Source organism: Cetorhinus maximus, chromosome 6 (assembly GCF_964194155.1).
Source record: "Cetorhinus maximus chromosome 6, sCetMax3.hap1.1, whole genome shotgun sequence".
Taxonomy (NCBI): Eukaryota; Metazoa; Chordata; class Chondrichthyes; order Lamniformes; family Cetorhinidae; genus Cetorhinus; species Cetorhinus maximus.
The window spans coordinates 19,269,033-19,295,338 of NC_135884.1; the positions used below are offsets into that span (position 1 = coordinate 19,269,033).

Sequence of the window (26,306 nt, forward strand, 5' to 3'; positions counted from 1 at the left end):
AAATTCTTCCTAATTTCTCTAACAATGCCTACACAAAAATCTCCTCCTAACTACTTCATCCTGAAGAATGAATAATAGATAAAAATAGGATGTTTATCTGCTAGTTCAGGTCCTTTACTATAATGTACAAGATGATCACTGATTTTAAATGCCCCTGCCTGATACAGCCATGAAGCAATCCTCAATGCCAGATTTTAAATTTAAACAAGTTTCATTGTCATTTGTCGTCATATTCAGAAGTTTTAATTAGAACTTAATTACTCTAGAAAATCCAATTTATTTCTAAGATTACAATTTCAGTTAATGGAATCTTATCCTTCACATCTTCACATTAATACTTCAGGTTATTTTGCAGTTCTTCCACCTGTTTTGTATATTGATTAAATCAATAAACGGTTTAGCAAAAATTATTTAATGTCTTATATCCAACACATATTTTACAAGTTATCATACAATTTGTTTTATTACACTCCAAAGTCTCAGTAAACCAATTCATTGCATTGTACAGTCCAAATCTTAAAACAGTCACTAGCCACCCTAGAGTGAACTGATTGGCACTGGTGACAGATCCTCAACATAATCAGTGTTGAAGTCATATGCATCCTCCATTGGTTTTTCACAAGATAGATCTACACTGATAGGCTTTTGGTTAGGGTCAGCTATTTTCTCTGAAAAGACAAAAAAACAAAATTTTTTAAATTGAAATTGAATAGTTATAACTTTGAGAATAAGTGTGTTTTAGACCCCAAGATAAAAAGTTTCCTTCACCATATGAACAGCTTTAAAGATCCAAGATACATTTTAAAACTGATTTCCATCTTTTAGATCATGAGTTGTATTTGTTAGTTTACATTTTGTCTAACTTGTCTCCCTTAATGTACAATTCGTTAACTGAAATTGCAAGCATAGATGTGGAACAAGAGCGGTGGTAAACAATAATCAGCTTAAAATAAGAAAACTAATAACTAACCCGATTGCAGTTGTCTTTTCTTGGAGGATACTTCCATTTGTTTTACTTGCAACATTTTGGCTATTGGACATCCGTCGGCTTTTAACTTTTCATTTTTATCTTTATCTATTTCAATATATTCTGCCTAAGAGGAGACAGGTTATTATTTTAAAATGTTTATTTTAAAAAGTGGAATCGTATACAATCCTATATTCAACAGCCAGCCTTGCATATCATTACATTTAGTGCAGCTGGTGATTATAAGTAGGTCAGGATTAAAGGCAGAGTTCTTCATCTCACTCCATTACTCAGATATAATTAGACTGTGGCTGCTTCACCTGAATAAAACAGGCGTCGTAATTGAAAAGCCTGTTCCTTTTTCACATTTGGTCCATGTGTTCAAGTTCAAGATGTCATCCAACTGAACTGCAAGACTTAAAATGATTTAAAAGCCTTTAAAAGTTTCAAGCTTTTGAACTGTATTTTACAACTTTAAATCTACACCTAAACTATTTGAACTTGTGCTATATATAAATATATTTATGCAGTATTAGAAATAATTTTAAGTATTTCTTCCTGTAATCAACACTTCAACAGTTGCTCCTTATTAAGAAAAATTGAAACCAATGTCAAGTTTGGGTTTCCAAACTGTGGCATATGCTAATGATGTTTAAGTAGTAACTTGTTACCAGAATGATTCCTTTTCACAACTATTCTTTTATTTCATACAGAAGTCTCCAGGGGCTAAATTATTTAATTCCAAGTTTCCAAAAGAACAAGTAACCTAATGGATACATTAGAAATAGCAGGTTACCTCCAAATTTTCTTGGCCCACTGATCTGTCATCGGCATCTTCCTCATTTATTTCCTGATTCGGCATTTCCTCTTCCATATTGCCCTCTTTAATTAGTCCATTGGTTGGTCCTGTAGATTGGAATACTATACTACTGGCCATGTTAGGGCATCTAACAGCTTGCAGGAGGGGGCAAGAGAGAAAAAGGATTATGTATTTGAAGGCTGGAAAGCAGTGAGAGAGAAAAATCATATTACAACACACAAACCATCTATATTGGTGTTCACCCCCACACAATTGTTATTATTCTATGTTACCCCACATTCTCATATCCCCTTTACCATCCATCTAACCTATGCTTCATTTATCAACTCCAGTACTGCATTCCATAGCTCTCGCCCTTCTATCAATAAATTTCTCCTACTTTGTCCAAAATCTTAACTTTTAATCTTTTATACATATTCCCATAAACACTGAAAAGCTTTTTTTTGTTCTTTCACAGGACATGGTCCTCGCTGGCTAGGCCAGCACCTTTTTTTATTGCCCATCCCTAATTGCCCTCAAGAATGTGGTGGTGAGCCGCCTTCTTGAACCACTGCAGTCCATGTGATGGAGGTATACCTAGTGCTGTTAGCAAGGGAATTCCAGGATTTTCACCCAACAGTGAACGGCGATATAGTTCCAAGTCAAGATGTGTGGCTTGGAGGGGGTCTTGCAGGTGGTTTTGTTCCCATACATCTGTTGCACTTGTCCTTCTAGGTGGTAGAGGTCACAGTTGTGGAAGGTACCACTGAAGGAGCCCTGGTGAGTTACTGCAGTGCATCTTGTATATGGTACACATTGCGTCAGTGATGGAGGGAATGAATATTGAAGGTTTTGGTTGGAGTGCCACTCAAGCGGGCCTGGATGGTGTTGAGCTTGGTTGTTATTGGAGCTGCAATCATCCAGGCAAATGCAGACTATTCCATCACACTCCTGACTTGTGCTTTGTAGATGGTGGACAGGCTTTAGGGAGTGAGGGGGTGAGTTACTCGTCACAGAATTCACAGTCTCTGACCTGCTCCTGTAGCCACAGTATTTATTTGGCTGGTCCAGATCAGTTTCTGGTCAATGCTAACTCCTAGGATGTTGATAGCAGGGATTCAGCAATGGTAATGCCACAATATCATGGGGAGATGGTTGGATTCTCTTGTTGGAGATGGTCATTGCCTGGCATTTGTGTGGCACGAATGTTACTTGCCATTCATCAGCCCATGCCCGAATATTGTCCAGGTCTTGCTGCATATGGACATGGGCTGCTTCAATATGAGGAGTCATGAATGCTCTTGAACACTGCACAATCATCCGTGAACATCCCCAATAATGATGCAGGAAAGGTCACTGATGGACCAGCTACGGGTGGTTGGGCCTAGGATCCTACCTTGAGGAACTCCTGCAATTATGTCCTACAAATAAACAAAATAGAAGGCGGCCATTCGGCCCCTCAAGCCTGCTCTGCCATTCAATAAGGTCATGGCCGATCTATTTGTGTTTTGAATTCCACATTCCCATCTACCCTTGATAACCTTTGCTTCCCTTGCCTAACAAGAATCTACCTTTGCCTTAAAAATATTCAATGACCCTGCTTCCATTGCCTTCAGAGGCAGAGTGTTCCAAAGTCGCACAACACAGGAAAAAAATTCTCATCTGCACTAAAAGGGCAAGCCCTAATTTTAAAAGTGCCCCCTATTCTGGACTCATCAACCAGAGGAAACATCCTTTCCATGTCCACCTGGTCAATACCATTCAAGATCTTGTAGTCAATACCATTCAAGATCTTGTATATTTCAATCAATTCACATCCTTCCTTAAATGAGATCAAAACCACACACAATATTCAAGATATAGTCTCACCGATGCCCTGTACAACTGAAGCATAACATTCTTACTTTTACGTTCAATTCCTCTTGCAATAAAGGATAGCATTCCATTAACCTTAATTATTTGCTTTACCCGCATACTAACTTTGAGATTCCTGCACTATAACACCTAGATCTCCCTACACCTGAATTCTGCAGCCCGTTCTCCGTTTAAGTAATACTCTGCTTTTTTATTCTTCCTGCCAAAGTGAACAGCTTCACATTTTGCTACATTCTGCCAGATTTTTGCCCACTCACTCAACCTATCTATATCCATCTGCAACCTCCTTATGTCCTTTTCACAACATACTTTCCTACCTATCTTTGTGTCATCTGCAAATTTAGCCACCATGCCTTCACTCCCCTCATCTAAATTATTGATATAAATTGTAAAAAGTTGAGGCCCCAGCACAGACCCCAGTGGGACTCCGCTCATCGCATCCTGCCAATCAGACAGACCCATTTATGCGCTGTTTTCTGCCAGCCAATCATCTATCCAATATGTTAATCCCTACATCATGAGCTTTTATTTCCCGCAATAATCTTTGATGTGCCACCTTATCAAATGCCTTCTGAAAATCCAAGTAGACTCCCATTAATCCACAGCATGTGTTACTCCTTCAAACTCCAATAAATTAAGTTAATCAAATGTACCCTAGAACTGAGATAACTGACTTCCAAAAACCATAACCATCTTCCTTTGTGCTAGGTATGACTCCAACCAGTGGAGAGTTTTCCCTCCCCCTAATTCCATTGACTCCTGTTTTGCTAGGGCTTCTTGGATAAGAATATAAGAAATAGGAGTCCATTCAGCCCCTCAAACCTGTCCTGCCATTCAATAAGATCATGGCTGATCTGCCCCAGGCCTCAACTCCTCTTTCGTGCCAGCTCCTCATCGCCTGCAACTGATGCCACACTCAGTCAAATGCTGCCTTGATGTTAAGGGCAGTCACTCTCACCTCTGGAGTTCGTATATGTTTGGACCAACATTGTAATGATGTGAGGAGCTGAGTGGCCCTGGCAGAACCCAAACTGAGCCTCAGTTAGCAGGTTATCACCAAGTAATTGCTGCTTGATAGCACTGTCAACAAACCCTTCCATCACTTTGCTGATGGGGTGGTAATTGGCCTGTTTGGATTTGTCTGGTAATTGGCCTGTTTGGATTTGTCCTGCTTTTTGTGTACAGCTCATAGCTGGGCAATTTTCCACATTGCCAGGTAGATGCCAGTGCTGTAGCAGTATTGGAACAGCTTGGCTAGAATGCTGTCAGGGCTCGTAGCCTTTACAGTATCCAGTGCCTTCAGCCATTTCTTGATGATATGTGGAATAAATCAAATTGGCTGAAGACTGGCAATTCTGATGCTGGTGACCTCAGGAGGAAGAGATGGATCATCCACTCGACACTTCTGGCTGTAAATGCTTCAGCCTAGTCTTTTGCATTGATGTGCTGGGTTCTCCCATCATTAAGGATATTTGTGGAGCCTCCTCCAGGGAGTTTTTAAACTGTCCACCACCATTCACGAGTTAATGTGGCAGGACTGCAGTGCTTTGACCCTGACCCATTGGTTGTGGGGTCGCTTAGCTCTATCACATGCTGCTTGGTATGCAAGTAATCCTGTGCTGTAGCTTCACCATGTTGACACCTCATTTTTGGGTTAGCCTGGTGCTACTCCTCACATGCTCTTCTGCATTCTTCATTGAACTAGCAGTGATTCCCCCTGGTTTGATAGTAATGGTGGTGCGGGGGATATGCCGGGCCATCAGATTCCGGGTTGTGGCTGTATAAAATTCTGCTACTGCTGATGACACATGACGCCTCATGGATGCCGTTTTGGAGTTGCTAGATCTGTCCGAAATCTATCCGATTTAGCATGGTGGTAGTACCACACACCATGTAGGGTATGCTTAATGTGAAGATAGGACTTCATCTCCACAATGACTGTGCGGTGATCACTCCTACGTATATTGTCATGGACAGATGCATCTGCAACAGCTGAGGACAAGGTCAAGTAGGTTTTTCCCTCTTTTTGGTTCCCTCACAACTACTGCAGACCCAGTCTAACAGCTATGTCCTTTAGGACTCAGCCAGCACTGGTGCTACAAACCCACTCTTGGTGATGGACATTGAAGTCCCCCACCCAGAGTACATTCTGTGCCCTAGCCACCCCCAGTGCTTCTTCCAAATGTTGAACATGGAGGAGTACTGATTTGTCAGTTGAGGATAGGTGGATAATCGGGAGGTTTCCTTGCCCATGTTTGACCTGAGGCTTCATGGGGTCCAGAGTCAATGTTGAAAACATCCTCTTGACTGTTTATCACAGTGCCATTATCTCTGTTGAGTCTGTCCTATCGGTGGGTGATGATGGTGTCGACGTTATCTGTAAGGTATGATTCCATAGGTATGACTATGTCAGGCTGTTGTTTGACTAGTCTGTGGGACAGGTCTCCCAATTTTGGCACATGCCCCCAGGTGTTAGCAAGGACGACTTTACAGGGTCCACAGGGCTGGGTTTGCCATTATTGTTTCCAGTGCCTAGGTCGATGCCGGGTCATCCGTCCACTTTCATTCCTTTTTTGTAGATTTTTCAGTGTTTTCATACAACTGAAGGGCTTGCTGGGCCGTTTCAGTGGGCATTTAAGAGTCAACCACAAAAGTCTATTTCTATGTAACTGGCCCATCCTTCAATATCCCCCAAATTAATCTGTACAATGATATTTAAGTAATTAAATTAATATTGAAAGTTTTACATTGTATTTCAATTACACAAATGCATTAATTACCTTTAAGTGTGTTTTCATTGATTTTGGTTAGTTCTTCAGCGTTGAAGCCTCTTTTTGCTTCCTCCACAAGGTTTCCAGTGATGTAGGTGGGTAGCTTATGTCTCTCTGGTGGATGTGTATGATAACTAACCTTTGCTCTTAATAGGAGGAAGAGAAAGAAAAATATACAAATTTTCTTATTTGTACACCATTTTTGGCAAATGTTTAAATAGTTCAATCACTGAGAAAATTTGCAATTGATTAGAAAACAGTTTGCCTCATATTTGCATTTTAACAATTACATCCAATGGTGCATAATGGTTCAGAATGGCAGCTGACTTTAATTACCCAGTCCAATCGTAAAGGATCAGCTTGGCTGCTTTCTCAATATCAGGGATCCCCCCTTTCTTCAACATGCTCCTTTTCTGAGCCAGTAACGTTAAAAATTCCAGTGATGTTCGAAAGTCTGGGATATTATACTGCAACATAACCTGTTGTGGCAATAAGGTGTGCATAATTAGCTAATACAGTTAATATGCACATTCTGGATATGAGAAAGATTAGAATTTTCACAATTGCTGAGGTCTTGAGCTGAATATTATAGCTTCCTAGCAACACTCACTGCTGTAATCTTCATAGTAGGTGTGTCAGACAATGTCATTAGCAGGAACCTAAACTGGTCATGCTATTAGGTGCCTTTACACAACAGGTCAATTACAGTCCTCCTGAGATTAAATAAGTACAGACCGGATATCAACTGTGGGTAGTCATGTGTGTGGCATACTACATGGCATAGTGTAATTTTCAAATTGAAAACCTATGAACTTTACGCAAAGTTTGTAATTTCTCCTTCAGTACAAGGTGCTGGAGGTGGTATGGCCAAGTACATAAAATTATAAAAAATAACCCATAAAAACTCAACTTAGCGTTTTATACCAGTAATTGCATAATAAATTAAGTACTCTTAAAAACTAGCTTAAGTCATAGATCACTGAGTGAGATCAGAGTTGGATCTTTAGTAGTCAAACATATACTTTCTGACCATTTGTTATCCTCATTTCTCACTCAAAAATATAAATTTATTTGCATATAAAAAGGACATAGATTTGATTAATTCTGAACTTTTAAAAAAACACCAAAAGCAACAGAGGGATAAAGTGGACTCAGTACCTGCTGTTTATTGCAGTTCTTCAGTATGGGTTCCACTACTGATGTAGGATTTTCTAGTGCTTCAATGTCTACAATGTTCCTCAAGGACAAGGCAACAGCTGAATTTGATGAAGAAGCAATAATACTTGGACTGTCCAATACTTTGATCTGTTTATCAACATGCACCTCCTGCATGGATCTGTGTAAGACAACACAATTATTAACACCTTTCTACCAAGATAGTACCCAGTTCAAACAAAATGCATTTTTATTCAGAAATAATAAAGCAGGCCTTTGTTGCTGAGTGAAATCAGAGTTGGATCTTTAGCAGTCACAGAACATCAGGCTATAAAAGTTGTCCTCATTTTTCACTCATTACTTTGATATCAATAAACTTAGTCAAAAGATACAATATTTGAAGTTCAAAAACAATTTAATAGCTAGTACGCAAGTTGGTTAATTTTTGCCACTAAAATATTAATAGTTAAATATATTTGTAAGTAAAGTGATTACTGGGTTACAATTAGCAATCAAATTGTTAAAGCAAAAGGATAGGTTTGAACACAGGTGCTTTGACTTTAGTCTCACCACTCCATGGTCAGTGATTGGGATTAATTCAAAATCCTACTACGCCTGCAACAAAGTCACTGAAATTAAATGCATCTCTCATGTAAATTATAATGATAATTGATAATTATAATTATAAATGATAAAAAGAATAATTATTAAAAGAACTCTCAACCTAAAGCTAATGTTTTCCTTTAAACATAATACAAAGGGATAGTCCAACAAGAGTTTGTGTACAAGGTATTGGCTGGCAATGCATCATGGATCAGTGGTTTTATCTAAACATGTGACTATTCCAACTTTAGCATTCTTACTTTGTAAGACCTCTGATTTGTCCCACGTTGCAAGCTCTCATTTTCTTCAAGCTGTTAATTATACTGCTTTTCCCTACATTTGGAAAGCCTGAAAAAAGAAGTTTAATTTGTAAAGAACAAAGACAATTTGGTTTTACTGGCATGCTTACCAAGTTAGCTGAATCAATTAGCCTATTTTGAATTTTATTGGCTAGGCAAAGGATGAAAAATATTTTGCAGCACGGGTTACTTATAATTTTGCAAAACTGAAATTATGGTATTAGTAAAATGCAATATTGGACCATTTGCGAGAGTGAAAGTTTCAAATTCACAATCAGGCTACTTTTTAATTTATAGGCAAATATATAGTCAGCACTCACCTACTACACCGACTTTAATGCTTTTTAAATCTTGTTTTCTGCAGTAGCTGCCAAGCAGTTTTAAAAGACTTTCACCACCAGCGCAGGTATTGCCATGTGATATCTCTATTCTATTATTCAGTTTAGAGATTTTTTTCTGTTCCTGTTTTTAAAAAATGCAGATTAAAGTTTAAATGAAAAATAGATCTACAATTTGACAAACTAAGTTTCTAATTATGTTGTAATTAATTACTATTAATGTTCACTATTTTCATACATTACTCAGAGGCACAACACATCAGTGTACAACATTTTGCGAGGGAAGTGATAAGGATGTGGGCTATTACTCTATAACATCCATGTGTTAGCTGCGTAATCTTAGCTGGAATCTCTGGGTGACCCAGAATGCAATTAGGACATTTCTCTGTGTTGATGGTGGAAAGTGGAGAAAAAGTTAGCACAACTGCCAGTGCACACACCATTGCAGTTAGCAGCAGGGGTCTTGAAATAGCATACAACATTTTGCACTTTGGCAGGAAGAATAGAAAGAGCTGAATATTATTTAAATGGAGAAAGACTGCAGAAAGCTGCAGCATAGAGGGATTTGGGGGTTCTCATGCATGAATCACAAAAAGCTAGCACACAGGTAATACAGAAGGCAGATGGAATGTATGCCTTTATTTCAAAGGGGATGAAGTATAAAAATAGCAAGTCTTGCTAAAACTATACAAGGCACTAGTTAGACTACACCTAGAATACTGTGAAGTTTTGGTCCCCTTATCTAAGTAAAGATATACTAGCATTGGAGGCAGTCCAGAAAAGATTCACTAGGTTGATCCCGGGTATGGAGGGATTTTCTTATGAGGAGAGGTTGAGTAGGGCCTGTACTCATTGGAATTTAGAAGAATGAGGCGCAACCTTATTGAAACATAAAAGATTCTTAGGGGACTTCACAGGGTAGATGCTGAGAGATTGTTTCCCCTTGCCGGAGAGTCTAGGACCAAAGGCCATAATCTCAGAGTAAAGTGTGGCCCATTTAAAACATAGACGAGGAAGAATTTCTTCTCTGAGGGTAGCGAATCTGTGAATTCTTTACCGCAGAGGAATGTAGAGGTTAAGTATTTTCAAGGCTGAGTTAGACATTTTTAATCAGTAAGGGAATCAAGGGTTATGGAGAAAAGGCAGGAAAGTGGAATTGAGGACTATCAGATTAGCCATAATCTCATTGAATGGTGGAGCAGACTCGATGGGCCAGATGACCTTCTTCTGCTCCTACGTCTTATGGTCTTACAACATGAGAAACTACAAATAAATAATAAAACAAAATGTTCAGAGTTAGAACAACTTCATCGGCTTTTGAGGTTGTTAGTTAACACAAGACATTAAATTTTATTGGTTTGCATCAGTTTTGGGAAACGTACCATTGTTCTGTCTTGCAACTGTGTAGATGATTTAAAAACTACAACGGGAAATTCATTTTCCAAATATTGAAGCCATTTCCCTGCATTCTCCTTTGGCACCAAATCTAAACAATGAAGAACAGTGATTCCTATTTTGTGAAAGGTGAAATTTTAAATACATGCCCCCACCCGAATTCTATTAAATATTTGACCTAACATTTAGGTCATAAAACTCTAGTAAACTTAAAGCGTCTTCTCACCAATCTTGTTCAATACAAGGACTAGTTGCTTCTTTCCCTCAGATTGCAAGACTGCCTGCTCCACTTGAGGGCATCTATAACCAAGAGGATCTCTGGCATCTACCACTTCTAAAACCACATCCGAGGCATCAAGCACCTAACAAAATAGGAAACAATCCCAATACCAACACTTCAATAATGAAACTAATATGCATCAGTTCCCTTGTGCTTCAAGAACACTTTTATTAATGTTCTTTGAAAATTCACTTCCCAACAACAATAGGAAGTGATAACAGACAATACTAGATGGCAGAGAATTTGAAGGTTAATTACATAGCAATTGGGAAGGCTTTAAGGAATTGATTTTTTTTTTTAAATTGAGCTTTTCCTCGACGGACTTAAAGCACCACAAGTCAAACTTTTTTCTGTGGTAACACTTTATCAGTGTTAACAATGCATCTTCTGAGGTTGAACTTTTTAAGTCATCTTGTTTATTACATTTTTAAAAATTTATAAAAAAGTCACAAGCAAGTGCTGAATCGGATTATTCTCCCCCGAGACAATCTGAAATCAGCTCATGACTAAGTAAGTAAATACAAGTATAAAATCAAAGCACTGTCTTTATGATAGCCATATTCACTCAAAATGCACTCACTAACCTTATTCAGCTCGCTGCATACATATTTTCTTGGGCTTTTACCTTCCAATTTGTCTACTTTTTTCTGTTGCTTTAAAGCAGTTCTCTGATAAGAGATCAAGTTATAGAAATTTCAAGAGCAGCACATTAAAATTCACAAAGTTTTGTACACACTCACCACTAGAAGAACAAAAATATTGAGAGAAGACAAATTTATACCTTAAGTTGCTTCTCATTTATTTCTGGGTCTTTTTTTGCCTCAAGTTTCCTTTTCTTTGCAACTTCTTTCTGTCTGGCAAGCTTCTGTTTCTGCTTCAGTTCTTCAAGCTAAAAGAAATCAAGTGCTATTAAGTGTCCTATGTTGCATTTGCAATTGTATATTGAGCAATACCCATCTAAAGCAGCTCAGTTGTCTTTCTTGCGTTTTAGTGCCTTATCCAAATTTGACTTCATTTTATGAATTTCTCTCGCATTTCTAGAATCATCATTCACATCAGGAAATACACCTCAAATCTTCTGTATAAAATGTTTAATCCAAGTTATTTATGAAGCATCATACTATCATTCATGAACATTAGATTCATCTGATTGGCAGTAGTCTGCTTTCTCTTTTACTACTGATTCATAAAACTTTCAACTGTTTATAAATTAAAAAAACTCTATTAGTGTTCATGGTCAAATTAAAAGCAAAACACAAAACATAAATATTCTCACTCCCTGTCCTACCGCCAGCTATGTCCAGAAGTACTAAACAGCAGCCAGAACATTAGGAGGCTACATACTCCACATACTCAGCCATATTCTGAATATGAAGAATTTTAAAATATATATTTTATGCTGTCGGTTACCTCAAATTATGCCAGGGGAAAAGCAGAAATCACCAATTTAGGTAATAAAAACACACCAACACATCACATGAAACTCAAACTTAAGTCTGTCAAGTGCATACAAAGTACGACAGAATATCAAATATTGTTAGAGCCCCGAAGGCCGCCATTTGGCCCATTGTGTCTGCAACAGCTCGCCTAGTGCCACTCTCCTGCCTTCTCCCCATAAACCTACAGGTTGTTTCTTTTCAAATAATCATCTAATTCCTTCTTGAATGCCTCGATTTATCCTGCCTCCACCACACTCTCAGGCAGTGCATTCCAGACCATAACCACTCCCTGTGTGAAGAAGTTTTTTTTTCATTTTTATTACTATATAAACAAAGTTTTCTTACATTTTGTTTCCTTTGTTCAGCTTCGCGAAGAATAGCTTCTTTAAATGGAGCACTATTCGGAACACCAGGGTCCTTTCGAGATTTTTTACCTTTATTTCCCTGTTTCTTTGCTTCCTTTCGCACTTTCCGCTTATGTTCACGAACCTATGAACAAATTGAAATATTAGCAACGCTACTCAAACCAGAATCAAATTAGGTGAGGCATTCTATGCAGAGACTATATGGTTACTCTTATTGTATTGTCATGACTCACTGGGGGTAATGCACTGCAATATCGAGCCCCACTGCTCCCCAAGGCGCAACAAATGTGAAAAGTTTGATCAAACCACCTGTTTAATTTAGGTTAACAGAACATGAGCCCCAGCTTTGTAAACCTAATGAGTAAATAACCATTTATTAAACAAACTGTCTTTAAATATGGACTTTAAGGGTGGGATAAAGCAGTTCAACAGCACCAATTCGGGAGTATAGGATTTGATGGGTTGATTTTGATCGCTATCTTCCAAATTCCTTTCAGTTCTTTGTTGATAACATGAGGTGGCCTTCCCAGCACTTTCAATCTTTGGTTCACTGCTTGAGCACTTGCTTTTCAATGTCTCTAATGTTGATTTTCCCTTCTTCCTCTTGACAGGGATTTTTAGAGAGAGAGAGCAGGTTATACAGATATGAAGGAAAAAAAGCTAGCTATCATTGTAGAATTACTGGAATCTTACACACACAGAAGAGGTTTTAGGTCTTCTCTCTTTTCAGTATAGCTTTTCTCTGCTGCACCGCTCTCACACAAACCCTGGTCACCTCGGTAGGAGCCAATTAAAATGTTGTTGCCAGGCGGTTCCCCATTAGACCGGACTCCTCCTCAGCACCACCCTGTCTTTCATGGCACACTGTTCCAGGACAGCACCATTGTATATATATCTCACACTGTTCCAGTAGACATGTCTTTCAAACTGCAGTCATTGTAATTTTAATCCACAGTCCAACAGAACTAAAAAGATATGTTCTTTACAGTATGTTTGTTTATTCAGTGCACACAGCCCTAGCTCCTCATAATCTAAGTCTCAGAGCCCTGATAGCATTCTGGTGAATCTGCACTGCACTCCTCCAAGGCGAACAGATCATTTCTGATGTGCGGGTTCTTAGTACTGTACATAATACTCCAGCTGCAGTGTAAGCTGGGCTTAGTACAACTGTTGCAAAACTTCCTCCCTTTTATATAGGGAGTCGTCACTTAAAATTGTGGTTGCGTTCCTGAAAATCGCAACTTTGAGTGACTCATGGGTTCCCGTAAGAATCAATGCTAATTGTAACGCCAATGTTCGGTTCCTTCAGCCATTTCTCGCCCGGAAAAACCAATGTACAAGTTGAAATACTCAGTGCATTCCTAGATGAAATAACTTGCAAAATAAATCACTAAATATAAAAGGACAGTACTTGATATTTTGTTAAAAATCACACTCACCTCAGTACTGTAATTTTAAATTGACCATGCTCCAACTCATGGCAGAAGTTTGTCAGTGCAGTAAGCCACTGCAATTACCCGCACCAACTAACTTCTGCCACTCAATGGAGCCCAGGAGCTACAGTTCAGAACCTGAGCCTGGTAAGAACAAAGGATGGGAGGTGAGGTGGCAGGGGGTGGAGGTAGGTCAGAAAGCAAGGTCCGTCTGGAGGCAGGCCAAAGAGTAATGCCAGGAGGCCAAAGTGACAGTGGGGGATGGGGGGAAAAGAGGGACTGGCAGGGAGAAACTGAGGGTACATGTAGAAGCACTACAGGAAAGGTTTTGTGCACAGGCAGCCTACAGAAGAGGAAGTCTGTGGCAAATGACTTTAAGGTGAAACTGGCAATGTTAAATGGACATACCGACGCTACTATATTAACAATGATGAGTGTTACTTTGGTAAGATGCTAGCCCAATAAAATACTCTGCTGTTTGTTGTGCGAATCGGCCGTCATATTTCTGTATATAAATGACTATATTCCAAGAAAAGGTTTTTTGAAGTAGTAACATGTGCTGTGGATAAAGGGGAACTGGTGGATGTACTGTACTTAGATTTTTAGAAGGCATTTGATAAGATGCCTCAAAGGTTATTGCAGAAAATAAAAGCTCATGGTGTAGGGGGTAACATATTGGCGTGGATAGAAGATTGGTTAGCTAACAGGAAGCAGAGTTGGCATAAATGGGTCTTTTTCTGGTTGGCAGGATGTAACAAGCGGTGTGCCACAGGGATCAGTACCGAGGCCTCAACTTTTTTTACAATTTATATAAATGACTTGGATGAAAGGACCGAAGGAATGGTTGCTAAATCTACTGATGACACAAAGATTGTCAAGAATCTATCTACCTCTGCCTTATTCGGGGATAAGCAGGAATGGGGAGTGGAGGTTAAAAATCAGATCAGCCATAATTGCATTGCGTGGCGGAGCAGGCTCAAAGGGCTGTCTAGCCTACTCCTGCTCCAAATTCGTAAATATAGTACAACAGTGGCTCTGAATCACTTCCTGAAGACAAGGAAGGCATTATATAAATGCAAGGTTTCTTTTACCAATAAATTCTTTAGATTGCTGGCACTTAATTGGAAGTTACATAAAGTTTCCATTCCCCACATTAAAAAGGCTTGAATATTACTGTTTTAAGTGATCCAAGAATACAAATAATTTACAATGCCATTTTGATATTATACCATAATATTGATTATAATTCAAAATAATGTAAAGTATTGTTGGATATCAGTACGGCTGTAAAGCCAAACGATTAAAAAGTAATATTTTGTTCACCAATAGTTTGGTAGTTACGTCTAAAATTCCTAGATAAATGGTCAGATCAAAGCAGCTTGTTCAAAAATGCCTTTTTGCATACCATAAAGTGCAAATTCTTTGAGATATCAGTAATGAGATATAATTGCCCATAAATTCAAGGACTAAAAACTTTAGCATTTGAATAATTCTTACCAAAGGTACATGGATCAAATACAGAAATTACAACAGAAACAGATCAGTCCACGTTGATAATTAGCTGCCATGTGAGCAGTACTCTTAATTCCATACGTCCACCCTATTCTTATTTTCTTTACTTTCAGCTACTTAACCTATTAAATGGTAACATGATGTATGCTTAATCACCAATGCTGGTAATACATTTCAAAATGTTGTGTGTAAAAAAGGGTTTCTCCAACACTTCATCCTAAATCCTCTAACAATATATCCGCGTTCAAGGCTGGCTCTGCTCACTCACCTCGGGCAACATTCTAGTGAATATCTCTGCACTCTACTGTGGCAACAGCTATCTAGTGTGATGTCCAAAACTGCACACTATTCAAATCGCGGTCTAACAATTTATAAAAATTCCACTTGACTTTATATTACGCACGGTTTGCCATTAAACCTCGAATTCCACGTGCACTTTTTTTTTTAAAAAATCCACAATTTAAAAAGGACTTGGTTGGTTCTGAAGCGCATTGAGACACCCTGGGGGTCGTTATATAAATGCAAGTTTTTTTTTACCCACTTTTAATACCTTGTGATCATAAATATATTTCACACACTTTCATAGGGTGAGCAACGCGCCCCACGCTGGGGCCTCCATGACTCGTGGCATCCACCCTGACTCTCAGACTCACCTTTCGCTGGATCTTAAACCGCTTGTGGCAGGTGAGGCGCTTGCTGGCCTTTTTCAGCTCTATGAAAAATGCAACAAAGAGGACAATGAATCAAAACAATATTAACTCCCTTGGATGTATAGAGAGGTGTAAATGTCGCAGCTCGACGCCACCATACTCACTCGGCCGCTTCATGCCGTCCGTTTGGGGAGGGGAAGAGGGGGGGGAACCACGTGACACGGCTCCGAACGAGCCAGCGCCTACCGTAAACTGTGTGAGCACGTCAATGTCGCCAATACACCATCGGATCCACTTCACGGCTGTGTGCTGGAAATAAGGGCAGAAAAGAGGAAGAGTGTGGATTGCTGTCGTTATTATTTTATTATTTGTTCTTTCAGGATCAATCGAGAGGCGGTAAGGACGTCCTTGGTTGTTGAGCTGTACTGAGATGATTGATGTGCGGAGATTGTATTTTATGCAGGGTTTTTCCGGTTGGTTATTGCGCGGCTGCCAAGGCTCAGGCCCCTGCTTCTTTTGTTGTGTCAGTCAGGTCTCCGGAGCCTTCACCTGCCTGATGGACTGTGTCCTCCAGTCATTTCGTTAAGCATTTAAATAGCTTGCTTTTGTTTATACACATGTGGAAGGGGGCAAGGGTTTTTACTTTTTCTTTTTAGCCTGTTTGCCACCCCCCAAGCTATGAATGAAATGTATCCCACCTCCAACGTCCAGACAACATTGCAGAATATCCAGCGATTGATTTAAAGTGTTTATTCTTACAAGGCAGTTAATTTGTGAGTTAGTTGATATCGCTGTCAAGGGATTTTTAAAAAATTTTTAAAAAAGCTCTGTACAATCAGTAAATAAAATCTGCCGGTAATGCTAGGAATAGAACACTTCCCGATTGCTGTCATATTTAAATACTAAAATGTAACTTCACTAAGAAAAAAGCTGCCCAATGAAACCAAACTTAGAAAATTTCATTGGAGATTTTGACGATCTGGAAACTTTTGGAAATGTTATTTAAAATTCACTTAGGTTTAGTAAAGAGTTCTTCTATTTTTAATTTAGTCACAGTTTACTAAGATCCACAAAGCAAGAATGTTGGGTCAGGATTTGCTGAGAAAGTTAATAGTGAGTTTAATGTGCACACGATTATTTGTTTGTAAATGACCCAACGATTTGTGGCAGCAGAGTTGTGAGTTGCAAGTTGCCACAAATTATTGGACAATTTGCCTTGCAAAAACAGGAGCTGGCTGGCAACAATTCTATGAATTTTAAGAAATTGCTGCATTTGCTGTGTTGGGATGTATTTGGACTTGTCACAGAAAATTAAGGCCGGTACTGAATGGTGCAAGAATGATGTAATGACAAGATTTATATTCCTGTCATGCCACTCAACCTTTATGATCCTAAAAAGAAGAAAAATGAAAACAGCTGTGTCTCATTCCTTCAGGTTGTAAATTGTTCTTAGGTTTTTACTTTTGTTCTTACTTTTCTTTTCTGACTCTCCCTCCTAAACCTATATTTCTTTCCTTCTCTTAATTTCTGTCTCTAATTTTTTCAATTAGTTCTAATTCACCCTATTTCAATGTTTTTCTGTTTCTTTCTCTATCCTAAATTTCATTAATTAAGGGGATGGAATATTAACCCTGTCATTCACCCAGATGTCCTGCTGGCCTCATGGTGCTGTTTTATCAATTGCACTTCCAGTAATTTGTGATGCAATTTTTTTTAGCTGAACAATGAGGAAAAAATTTCAACTGATGGGACACTTTTGCCTTGGGCCAGCAAATTCTAGGCCAAAAATAAATTCAGTTAAAGATGGTATTAAACCTGTTGAAATTTTACAGACAAGAGTGACCATTGAGGAAAAGAATATTGACAGCTAACACTCATCGCAATGGAATTGTCAGTACAGAAATAATTTCACCAATGATCCTGGATATTTGACATTTATTTACTACTCAGCAATGTATTATTTGCTTAATAGTTATTAACATTTATTTTTGACTTTAAGCTATCAACATAATACTGCTTCCATCTCTGATTTCTAACAAACTTCTTCACAATCTGCAGAAATTGTTACATACTGAAGCAGTCTGCATTTAATCACCATGAAACATTTGGCTCTCTTCTTAAATTGAATTCAGAGACGTTTTTCTCCTTGGTGTAATTGTCTAAGTTTTGAGCTGATTACTTTCTGTAAATTCTGACAAAGTCCAGTTAATGAAGCCCTGACAATTATTTTCTATTTCTGCTTTGTTTTTAATACTTGTCGGTTTTTTCTGTTTGAATTTTGTGGGCCTGGTAATTTGCAAAGTGCTGTTAACCCTGTTGCCTCACTAATGGACCAATTCCAAATCAGCACACAGGATTCCGATGTATCCATAAAGCATTTGTTACCTTTAAATATGAAGCTTCTTGATACAAATCAAAAGGCTTGGTCACTCCTGCCAAAAATCAGCCAGTACTGAAAAGCACCTGCATGAAAGGTTTTTTGCTTACTCGGTTAAGTCAGCAGACATGGAACTTGACTCTTGCAAACCATATACACAAATGGAAAGGACTGTGCCGCCAGTCTGTTTTTTACTCTTTAGTTTAAGCATCGCGGTTGCAGGCGGATGGGGGAAGTGGTAGCGGGGTGAATAGATATTCTCTGCTTACCACTGCAAAACTCTAATTTTTGCACTTGGACTTAGAAAGACAAGTGAAAGAAATTGTTGGGTGAGGCTAGGAAATTCAGCAGATAAAACCTTTGAAAAATAGCATGAAAGCTTTCTTCGTGTGTGGTCAACCATCATTATGTTTGATGGTAGGACATTACCATCCTTCCTGAAAAAAGTGTTCCATGGTTAAGGAGAGTATTCTTTTACCCAATTTCCTACTTAACAGACATCAGTATTCACTTATCAATTTGATAGTAAAAGGAATAATTTCATGAATAAGCAAATGAGGGATAAATACCTGCCCTATTATAGCTGTATTGCTTTCCCATGTACTGTTTCTCTTCCCCACCCCACTACACTATTTGTTGTATAAGTACTAACTGAAGAAAATCAAAAGAAAAGCAAAAATGGGGAAATTGTGAATGTGCAACTTTTAGAAAAAATTGCTTGGAAATTGTAGGAGTGAGTTTTGTTTTTAAGTGCACAAGATTTGGGTATCATTTTTGTGTGTCCATTTTCCCCACATGCTTTCAACTTGGTCCAGGCCTCAGAGGTTGGAAGTTTGATCTGTTACTTTACAAAACTGAAGTTGGACTAGACGGACTTTGCATATGAATCGGATGACCTTTTGTCCTAATGTGGTGTTTCCAAGTGAGCACTTTCCATTCTGTTAGATTTTATTTTTACAAGTACCCTATTATATGTCTGTCTATGACATAATCTTAAATTGCTTAATACTGCTATTTGGTTTTGTTAACTTGAACTTGGTTGCTGTTTGTGTATTGAGAAAATCTAATGAACAGTTTCAGGGTTCTCCTCAGTTAAAAATTAGCAAAAATCTAAAAAAAAAGCAAAACACTGTAGTTGCTGGAAATCTAAGATAGAAACAGAAAATCCTGGAAATACACAGCAGTTCTGGCAGTATCTGTGGAGAGAGAAACAAAGTTAACATTTTCAGATTGGTGACCTTTCCTTGGAACGAAAGTTCATTGACCTGAAACATTGAACCTGTTTCTCTCTCTCCACAGATGCTGCCTGACCAACTGAGTATTTTCAACATTTTCTGTTTTTTCACTTTAGGAAAGAAGTAAATTCTGTTTGCTGTGAGTGACTGGCCAAAGATTTATGAAATGGTTGGTCCCCTTCATAAATAACTGACAAAAATTATAACTATACTCAGTTGCTTGGAACCTATTATTGTAATTGCCAAATCTTCTCACTAAAAATCTAATGCTCTAAAATTCTTCCTTTTCTTACCCTAGAAGCATAGTCTAAAGTAAAAAAGACGCTAGTTTGCTTTGCCTGTCCCATTGCTGATGGGAACCCGTTGTTCCTGAAGACAAGACTTTTACTCTATATTTACCTAAGCTATATTTTACAGCTTGTTCCTTAATGTTTATATGTGTCTTTTACATTTATGTAAAATTATTCACCTCAAAGCTAAACTTGATGTTCATTATCATGTAATATGTAATTCTAACAATGCTACATTATGTATTGCATAAATGAAACTTTTTTCATTACTTCTTCTCAGGATATTAGCAATATTAGTATGGCTGCGTATTTACAAGATGCTCCTTTGAACCTCTGATGATGGCACTTCCACAATGGTATAATTAAATCGGATAAAAGAAAGAAATAATGGAATTACTCAATGAAAACCTGTGTGTGTTTATGTTTGATTCCAGTATACTGTTTGAGGAATACAAACAAACACTTTATTTATACACAGCCTTGCTTTAGTGACAGGAAAGGCATCCGATGACATACCACTTTGACATGAACACCTGCATGATTTCATTGTTCCTGGTTGTTGCATTCCATGATGCATTATAGCAGAAATGAAGCCATATTTGTTAGGTGCTTTGACACTTCTTCTAGCCACAATAACATTTTCATCTCCCCGAGTTCAGCTCCAGGCCAATGACTGTACTCCGCCAGAAGAATTAAACCCTAACAGTACCCAGCAAGTGGCAATTGTTTTCACAGACAGACTTGAGTTTGTCTGCTCCAAAATAGAGTAGAGTGGTTTAGTGAAACATTTTGCTTTTATGATCAGGATGTTTGCATTTTTTGTGCATAAAAGTTCATACCTGGGTGTAGCATCAGCTCGACATCAATAATATATACAAATCCAGAGAGTCAGCAATGACTCTGAGCATAAAAACTTTGTAAGAGAAAGGTATAACTAGTCTGCCTGTTGCGTACTGGTATAAGTTAGCTAAAATAAGTCTGATGTTTTTGCCTCTATTACCTTGTTTGGCAGATTATTCTAAACATTTAGCATTCTGAGCAAAGAGACTTCTTAATACCTCTTCTAAATTCACTCTTCACTCATTTCCACTTGATTCCACTTTCTTGGTAGTAATAACCTGAGTTTATCTTATCTACACTGTTTAATATTTGATATACTTCAGTGCGTATGTTCCTAGAATTGTTTTATGATTCATCAGGAAACTTACAAATTGTTAATGAGTGCCAAGCTACAGTCTCAATTTCTGGTACAAGATATATGATTCTGATACAGCCCTGAGCTCCATGTTCATAATAACATGTCAAAGCAGGTTCTTTTCAATCTTTCTGAAGTAAATAAAAATGCAGAAAGGACACATGAACTGCAAAAGGACCTAAAACACTTTGCTACTTTGTAGACATTTGTGCTGGTTCTATTATAAGTGAAATCAGAAGGGGAGGGTAAGAGGATATCAGGGTGGAAAATCTGAATTGTTTGATAGGCCAAGAGTCCCTGTTATTTGTTGCAGCTCAAGGTTTGTTTAGAAATGTTCTGGCTTTAGCTTTAGTAGTTTGAGTTGGATCCATAAACCGAATTTGATGCACAATGTAAACCTCTAAATAAAGTTTACCGTTAAATCCCTGAACGATATTGACAAGAAGTAGATATTCAAAATCTAATAAAACAATTTAAATTATATCTTCTGGTAGTGATGTGAAGACTATGAATAAACACATTTGTTTTTCTTTGAGTGAGCTCACCATTGAACATCTTATTTTTAAAGATATTACCAAAGTTCCTATGGGTTCAAAAAGGAAAAGGGCCACTTCTCCTTCAAGCAGTATTAGTGGTGGAGACTGTGATGATGGACACCCTGTTTCAGGAAGCAATGCAGGATCAAGCAGAAAAAGAAGAAAACTTTCCAATGTTCCAACTGTAGATCCTGTAAGTATGACTGTAAGGACTATACTGTGGTTTGTTTCTATATTCCTATTTGTTTCTATAAGTAAATATCCAGACTGGTTTAGTTCACTGGAAATTTATATCCTTTAGTCACAGAAGACTGTTGGCATCATTTCAATGATAAAAGAAATGCTATGGTTTATTTCTGGTCCTTACTTCATTCACTGGTCAATTTTTAAAAAAAGGCTAGTTGAATAATAGCCTGTAACGTCCGAACTCCTTAGCATTGGATTGGGGGAGTACCCCAAAGATGCGTTGGGGAACCCCTCCCGGAACTTCACAGGTAGAGGTTTGCACAGTAATTGCCCAGAAGCGTAAACTTCCTCTGGGCAATTGCCCTGCGCTGGGAACCATCCAAAAATGTGATTTAAATCGCAAACTCCGGGTGGTTCCAACAGGGTTACACCAATAGTTACTCAGAAAAGGTTAGAGGAATTAAAACCTCTTCTAACTTCTGGGTAACTATTGGAAAGACCCAGACTGACCACCGGCCCCCACTATCCGGGACCCTTCCGCCGCAAGAGATTCTCCAACCCACATGGGGTTCCTCCGCCCGCCCCTGACTCTCACCCCCACACCCACCCGAGGCCCGATCCCCATCCAACCTCCATGACTTGACTTGGAACCCCCGCCACCCAATACGACCCAACTGGAATCCTTAAAACCCCATGACACCCCCCTCCCCCGGCCTTGCAGACCCAACCTGACCCCCACCTTCCCCTGAGGCCGAACCTGCATACACCCACAGAAGTCCGATTCCGCCCCCCCCCCCCCCCCCCCCCCCCCCCCCCCCACCCCCAACACCACCACCACCTCCCCGGCCCTCTCCTGAGTTTCAACCCCCTCCCCTCTCCACCAAGGTCCAAATCACCACTGACCTTGATACAAGGTGTATTACAAGTTGTTGCGATGTCTTTGGTGAGAACCTTTTACTTCTCTCAGCTTGCAATTGATTGTAGGATTCTTTAATAGGGATTCTCAGCGCCGAGCTGCACTGATGTCATCAAACTGTCGAAGCATTTAGTAAATTAAAGAATTTTCACAGACAGCAAACCAGGAAATGTAAAACACTTTTATAATTAATCACTTAAAAAATTTTTTACAGGGAGCAAAATAAAGATTGACACACATACACTGGATTAATGTAGAACTTAACATTTCAGGAACAAACTTTTATAAAATATTAAATCTAGTAATTAATCGTAATGGTGACATTTAAGAACATTCCATGAATATAGAACTATTTTTTCATGTTCAGGTCAGTTGTACAGCAGTAGTTACTATTCATCAACTAGTTATACCTCATTGAATGAGACTTAACTTTTCATGGGATTTCTATAGTGATATTAGTGTGAAAAGGGGGAAGTTCTCATCAGACCAATTGACTTCAGTGATTGTGGGTTCCAGATGTGGGCATGGGAGGGGTATTGAAAATAGGAGTCCACAGTGCAGATTGTGGCAGAGAAGTGAATGACCAACCCCAACTTCAGAATTCCCATAGATAAAAGCAAAATACTGCGGATGCTGGAAACCTGAAATAAAAACAAAAATTGCTGGGAAAACTCAGCAGGTCTGACAGCATCTGTGGAGAGAAAGACAGAGTTAATGTTTCGAGTCCAGATGACTCTTCTTCAGAACTATCTAATATTTATTTCAGAATTTCCATGTTAATCTATGTATGTGCTAAATCCTGAAGTTGCGATCAACTTCAGAGGGATATTGACAATGAAAGCTGACATTTCATTGTCAAAACCCAGCAAATTCTGGGTCATTAAGTACTACATGTGGCTGTAATATGTATTGTGTTATTAAAGATGATGCACTTCCCCATTGCAGCATCACAGCATCTTTAATATTTTACTGAGTATGTCACTTCACTATGCTCCAACATGCTCCCACAAATTGCCCAAAATGCTTTCTGGATTTTTTTTACATCTGTCTATTTTTCAGTATCTGAAATGGCTAGTGAACAAAGTAAGGATTTAAACAAAATAAAAATTACTTATTTCACTAAACTATCTTTTCTGTTTTTGATGTCCATTAAGGTTTGTACTTGATGGTCTCAATTTTTCCCAAAAGCCTGGGCTTTGGCTTGATATCTTAAGTCAATGCTTTGAGCTGAATTTAGAATCCTCACTGTAATTACCATATATGCTCAAGCAAATGTCAAATTTTTGAGATTAGTCTTTTAAGCCAAAAGTCACGAAGTCAACTTTTACACAGGTGATGTTTTCAAGGGGTTGACAGGCATGCTTGATTTGAACCCCAAGTGAAATCCAAAAAAGACTGTCGCAATGGAATAAAGTAAAAACCAACAACACTAAAGAATTCATATTAATTATCTAATTTATTTTAGAACATTACAAACTATATACATTTCATCCTTATTAATTATCTGGCATTTATTCATTTTATAATATTATGAACTATATACATCTCATCCACTGCAATATAAATGTATAATGAATAAACTACAACACTTCATGTTGAAATCCTGCAAAATATTTTGGCTTTGATCCCTAAAAAACTAGGGCTGGCTTTTACATGGGATATATAAAAATGATGGCTTATTAGGGCAAAAATCATGGGATCCACCTTTACCTGAGATCAGCTTTTAAGTTCATTTTTCAAAAGAGATTATTTGAACTTTGAGGCAAGCTACCTTACCAACTATATTTGACAGTTAGAAAATATAAATATTTTAGAATACTAACAGATTGTGTCATTTCTCATTTAATCTTAAATTTATCTTTTAGAGTGTAAACTTTGGTTACTTCTAGTTAATGTTGTTATGGCACGGCTGATGGTAAATGCCGAGCTGCCCAATTCTCAGAGGGAAACTTGAAACAGCTCCAAAAATGGTTTATGCAATTTGTATAGTATGAGGAGAGGATCTGAAATCAGGAAATGATGCCCCAGACGACTTGTGATGGTTTTATAGTAAAGTAAACATTTATTAAAAGAATATAGGAAAACAAATAAAACACAATTACCTTTAAACACAAGAATGGCTTTACATAGTAAATAGTACTTTAAAACAGTTCCTCTTAATTTAACTACTCTCAGAGCTAACCTTCCCCTTTTCTCTTCAGTAACTATCCTTATAGATTCTAAAATCTGTAGAATTCCAGTAATTTTTACCATACAGTGCCTTTTTCCCTTGGGGTGTCCTCTGAGTCTGACAGCAACTGGGTCTTCAAGCCTGACCTTCTTCACACTTTCTTCTTGGAATTCTGACCAGCTACCCTGCTGTCTTCTGGGATATCTGACCAGCTACCCCCATCTAGGCATCAGTATTTCCTTAAATGCATTCCTTCCCTTTGATCTTTCTATTGTCTCAACCAGTCTCTTTAGAAATGCTCTCTTCCCAGAATTGATTAAACTCGTTTCGTTACCCTAGCTCTTAGACTTGTAAAAACAAACTTACCTTATCTTCACCTTACTTACACCTTTTACAACCTGCATCTATCCCCCTTTGAACTAAAAGAACTCAATTCAAAGACACTCCTGTTATTGCTTTATTTAAAACTCTGACTGAAGTTCCTCTTGGTTCATTAACATATCAAAACCACTTCTTATTGTTGGTTTTAGACTCATGCAGTCACTCTGGCTCTTACTCCAATTACCCCAACCGCCTATCTTCCAGTACATAAGAAAAATAACAGTGGTATTAGCAGGTGGAAAATATTATAATTCCTTGTTTTCTTGACAACATGTATACATAATATAGAAAAAGACATAAAAACTGGAGTAGGCCATTCATCCCTCCCAACCTGTTCAACCATGCAGTCAGATAGGGGCTGATCTATCCCTCAGCTCAATTGATCAAGCTTTGATATCCCTTGATACTCTTAACCGACAAAAATCTATCAATCTCAGTCTTGAAAATTTCAATTTATCCAATGTTCACAGACTTCTAGGGAAGAAAGTTAAATATTTCCACTGTCCCTTGTGTGAAAACCTCCACTCTAATTTCAACCCCAAATGGCTCAGCTCTAATTTTAAGGTTGTGCCTCCTTGGTCTAGATACCCCTGGCAGAGGAAATTGTTTCCCTCTGCCTACGCTATCAATTTTAAACACCTCAATTAGACCATCCTTCTAAACTCAAGGAAATATGCGAAGTTGGTACAATATGGGAAGAATTTTCCCCCTGTCGGGGGGGAAGTGCAGGAGCGGGCGCAGGCAAGTGCACCTCCGATCAGCGCCCCCAATTGGGGGTGTGCGACCATTTTAAGGCCCACCCAGCGTCATGTTGTGCGCTCCCTTTGTTGGCGGGGGGATTCCCTCAGCCGAGAGTACGCTCTTTCATGCATGCGCACGAAAGAGTGCACTGATCTCCCTGAGGCTAAGTGCTGCCTCAAAGAGATCGGCGTTAAATTTAAAAATGGTAAAGGTACAAAAACAAAATTTCCCTGACATGTCCCTTCATGTGACATTGTCACATGAGTTGGGACATGTCCATCACTTTAAATCAAACATTTATTAAACTTTTAAAAGCCCTCATGAAACCTCATCCCGCCTGTGGATAAGGTTTCATGCCTTTTCTGAAGCCCGCCAGAGCTCCCGGCCTGCTCGCCGTC

The 26,306-nt window shown here is 38.5% G+C and overlaps 2 protein-coding genes and 2 non-coding genes across 4 annotated transcripts in view; 1 reads left to right on the plus strand and 3 right to left on the minus strand.

The window, feature by feature from the left end:
* Positions 1–396: 396 nt before the first annotated feature.
* Positions 397–16,137, minus strand: gnl3 (G protein nucleolar 3). The gene is made up of 15 exons (XM_078543347.1): positions 16,046–16,137; positions 15,885–15,943; positions 12,267–12,410; positions 11,264–11,371; positions 11,067–11,150; positions 10,429–10,564; positions 10,190–10,293; positions 8,790–8,931; positions 8,431–8,518; positions 7,571–7,748; positions 6,749–6,891; positions 6,422–6,558; positions 1,764–1,921; positions 971–1,094; positions 397–668 (listed from the first exon to the last, which is right to left on the minus strand). Exons 1-15 carry the CDS (start codon positions 16,056–16,058, stop codon positions 538–540), a joined length of 1,749 nt encoding a protein of 582 aa, XP_078399473.1. The 5' UTR covers positions 16,059–16,137; the 3' UTR covers positions 397–537.
* On the minus strand, positions 7,389–7,463 carry LOC144682326 (small nucleolar RNA SNORD19). Its single transcript, XR_013576983.1, has one exon. It is a non-coding gene; the product is annotated as a small nucleolar RNA SNORD19 (small nucleolar RNA).
* LOC144682325 (small nucleolar RNA SNORD19) lies at positions 7,847–7,919 on the minus strand. The gene has a single exon (XR_013576982.1). It is a non-coding gene; the product is annotated as a small nucleolar RNA SNORD19 (small nucleolar RNA).
* Positions 16,138–16,139: 2 nt separating the features above from the next.
* The window catches only part of pbrm1 (polybromo 1), an 82,317-nt gene continuing 72,150 nt past the window's right edge, over positions 16,140–26,306 (plus strand). Inside the window, exons 1-3 of the mRNA XM_078543331.1 lie at positions 16,140–16,277; positions 19,074–19,180; positions 21,547–21,707. Of these exons, the coding sequence (XP_078399457.1) occupies positions 19,141–19,180; positions 21,547–21,707 (201 nt within the window). The 5' untranslated portion in view covers positions 16,140–16,277; positions 19,074–19,140. The remainder of the gene's footprint in view (positions 16,278–19,073; positions 19,181–21,546; positions 21,708–26,306) is intronic.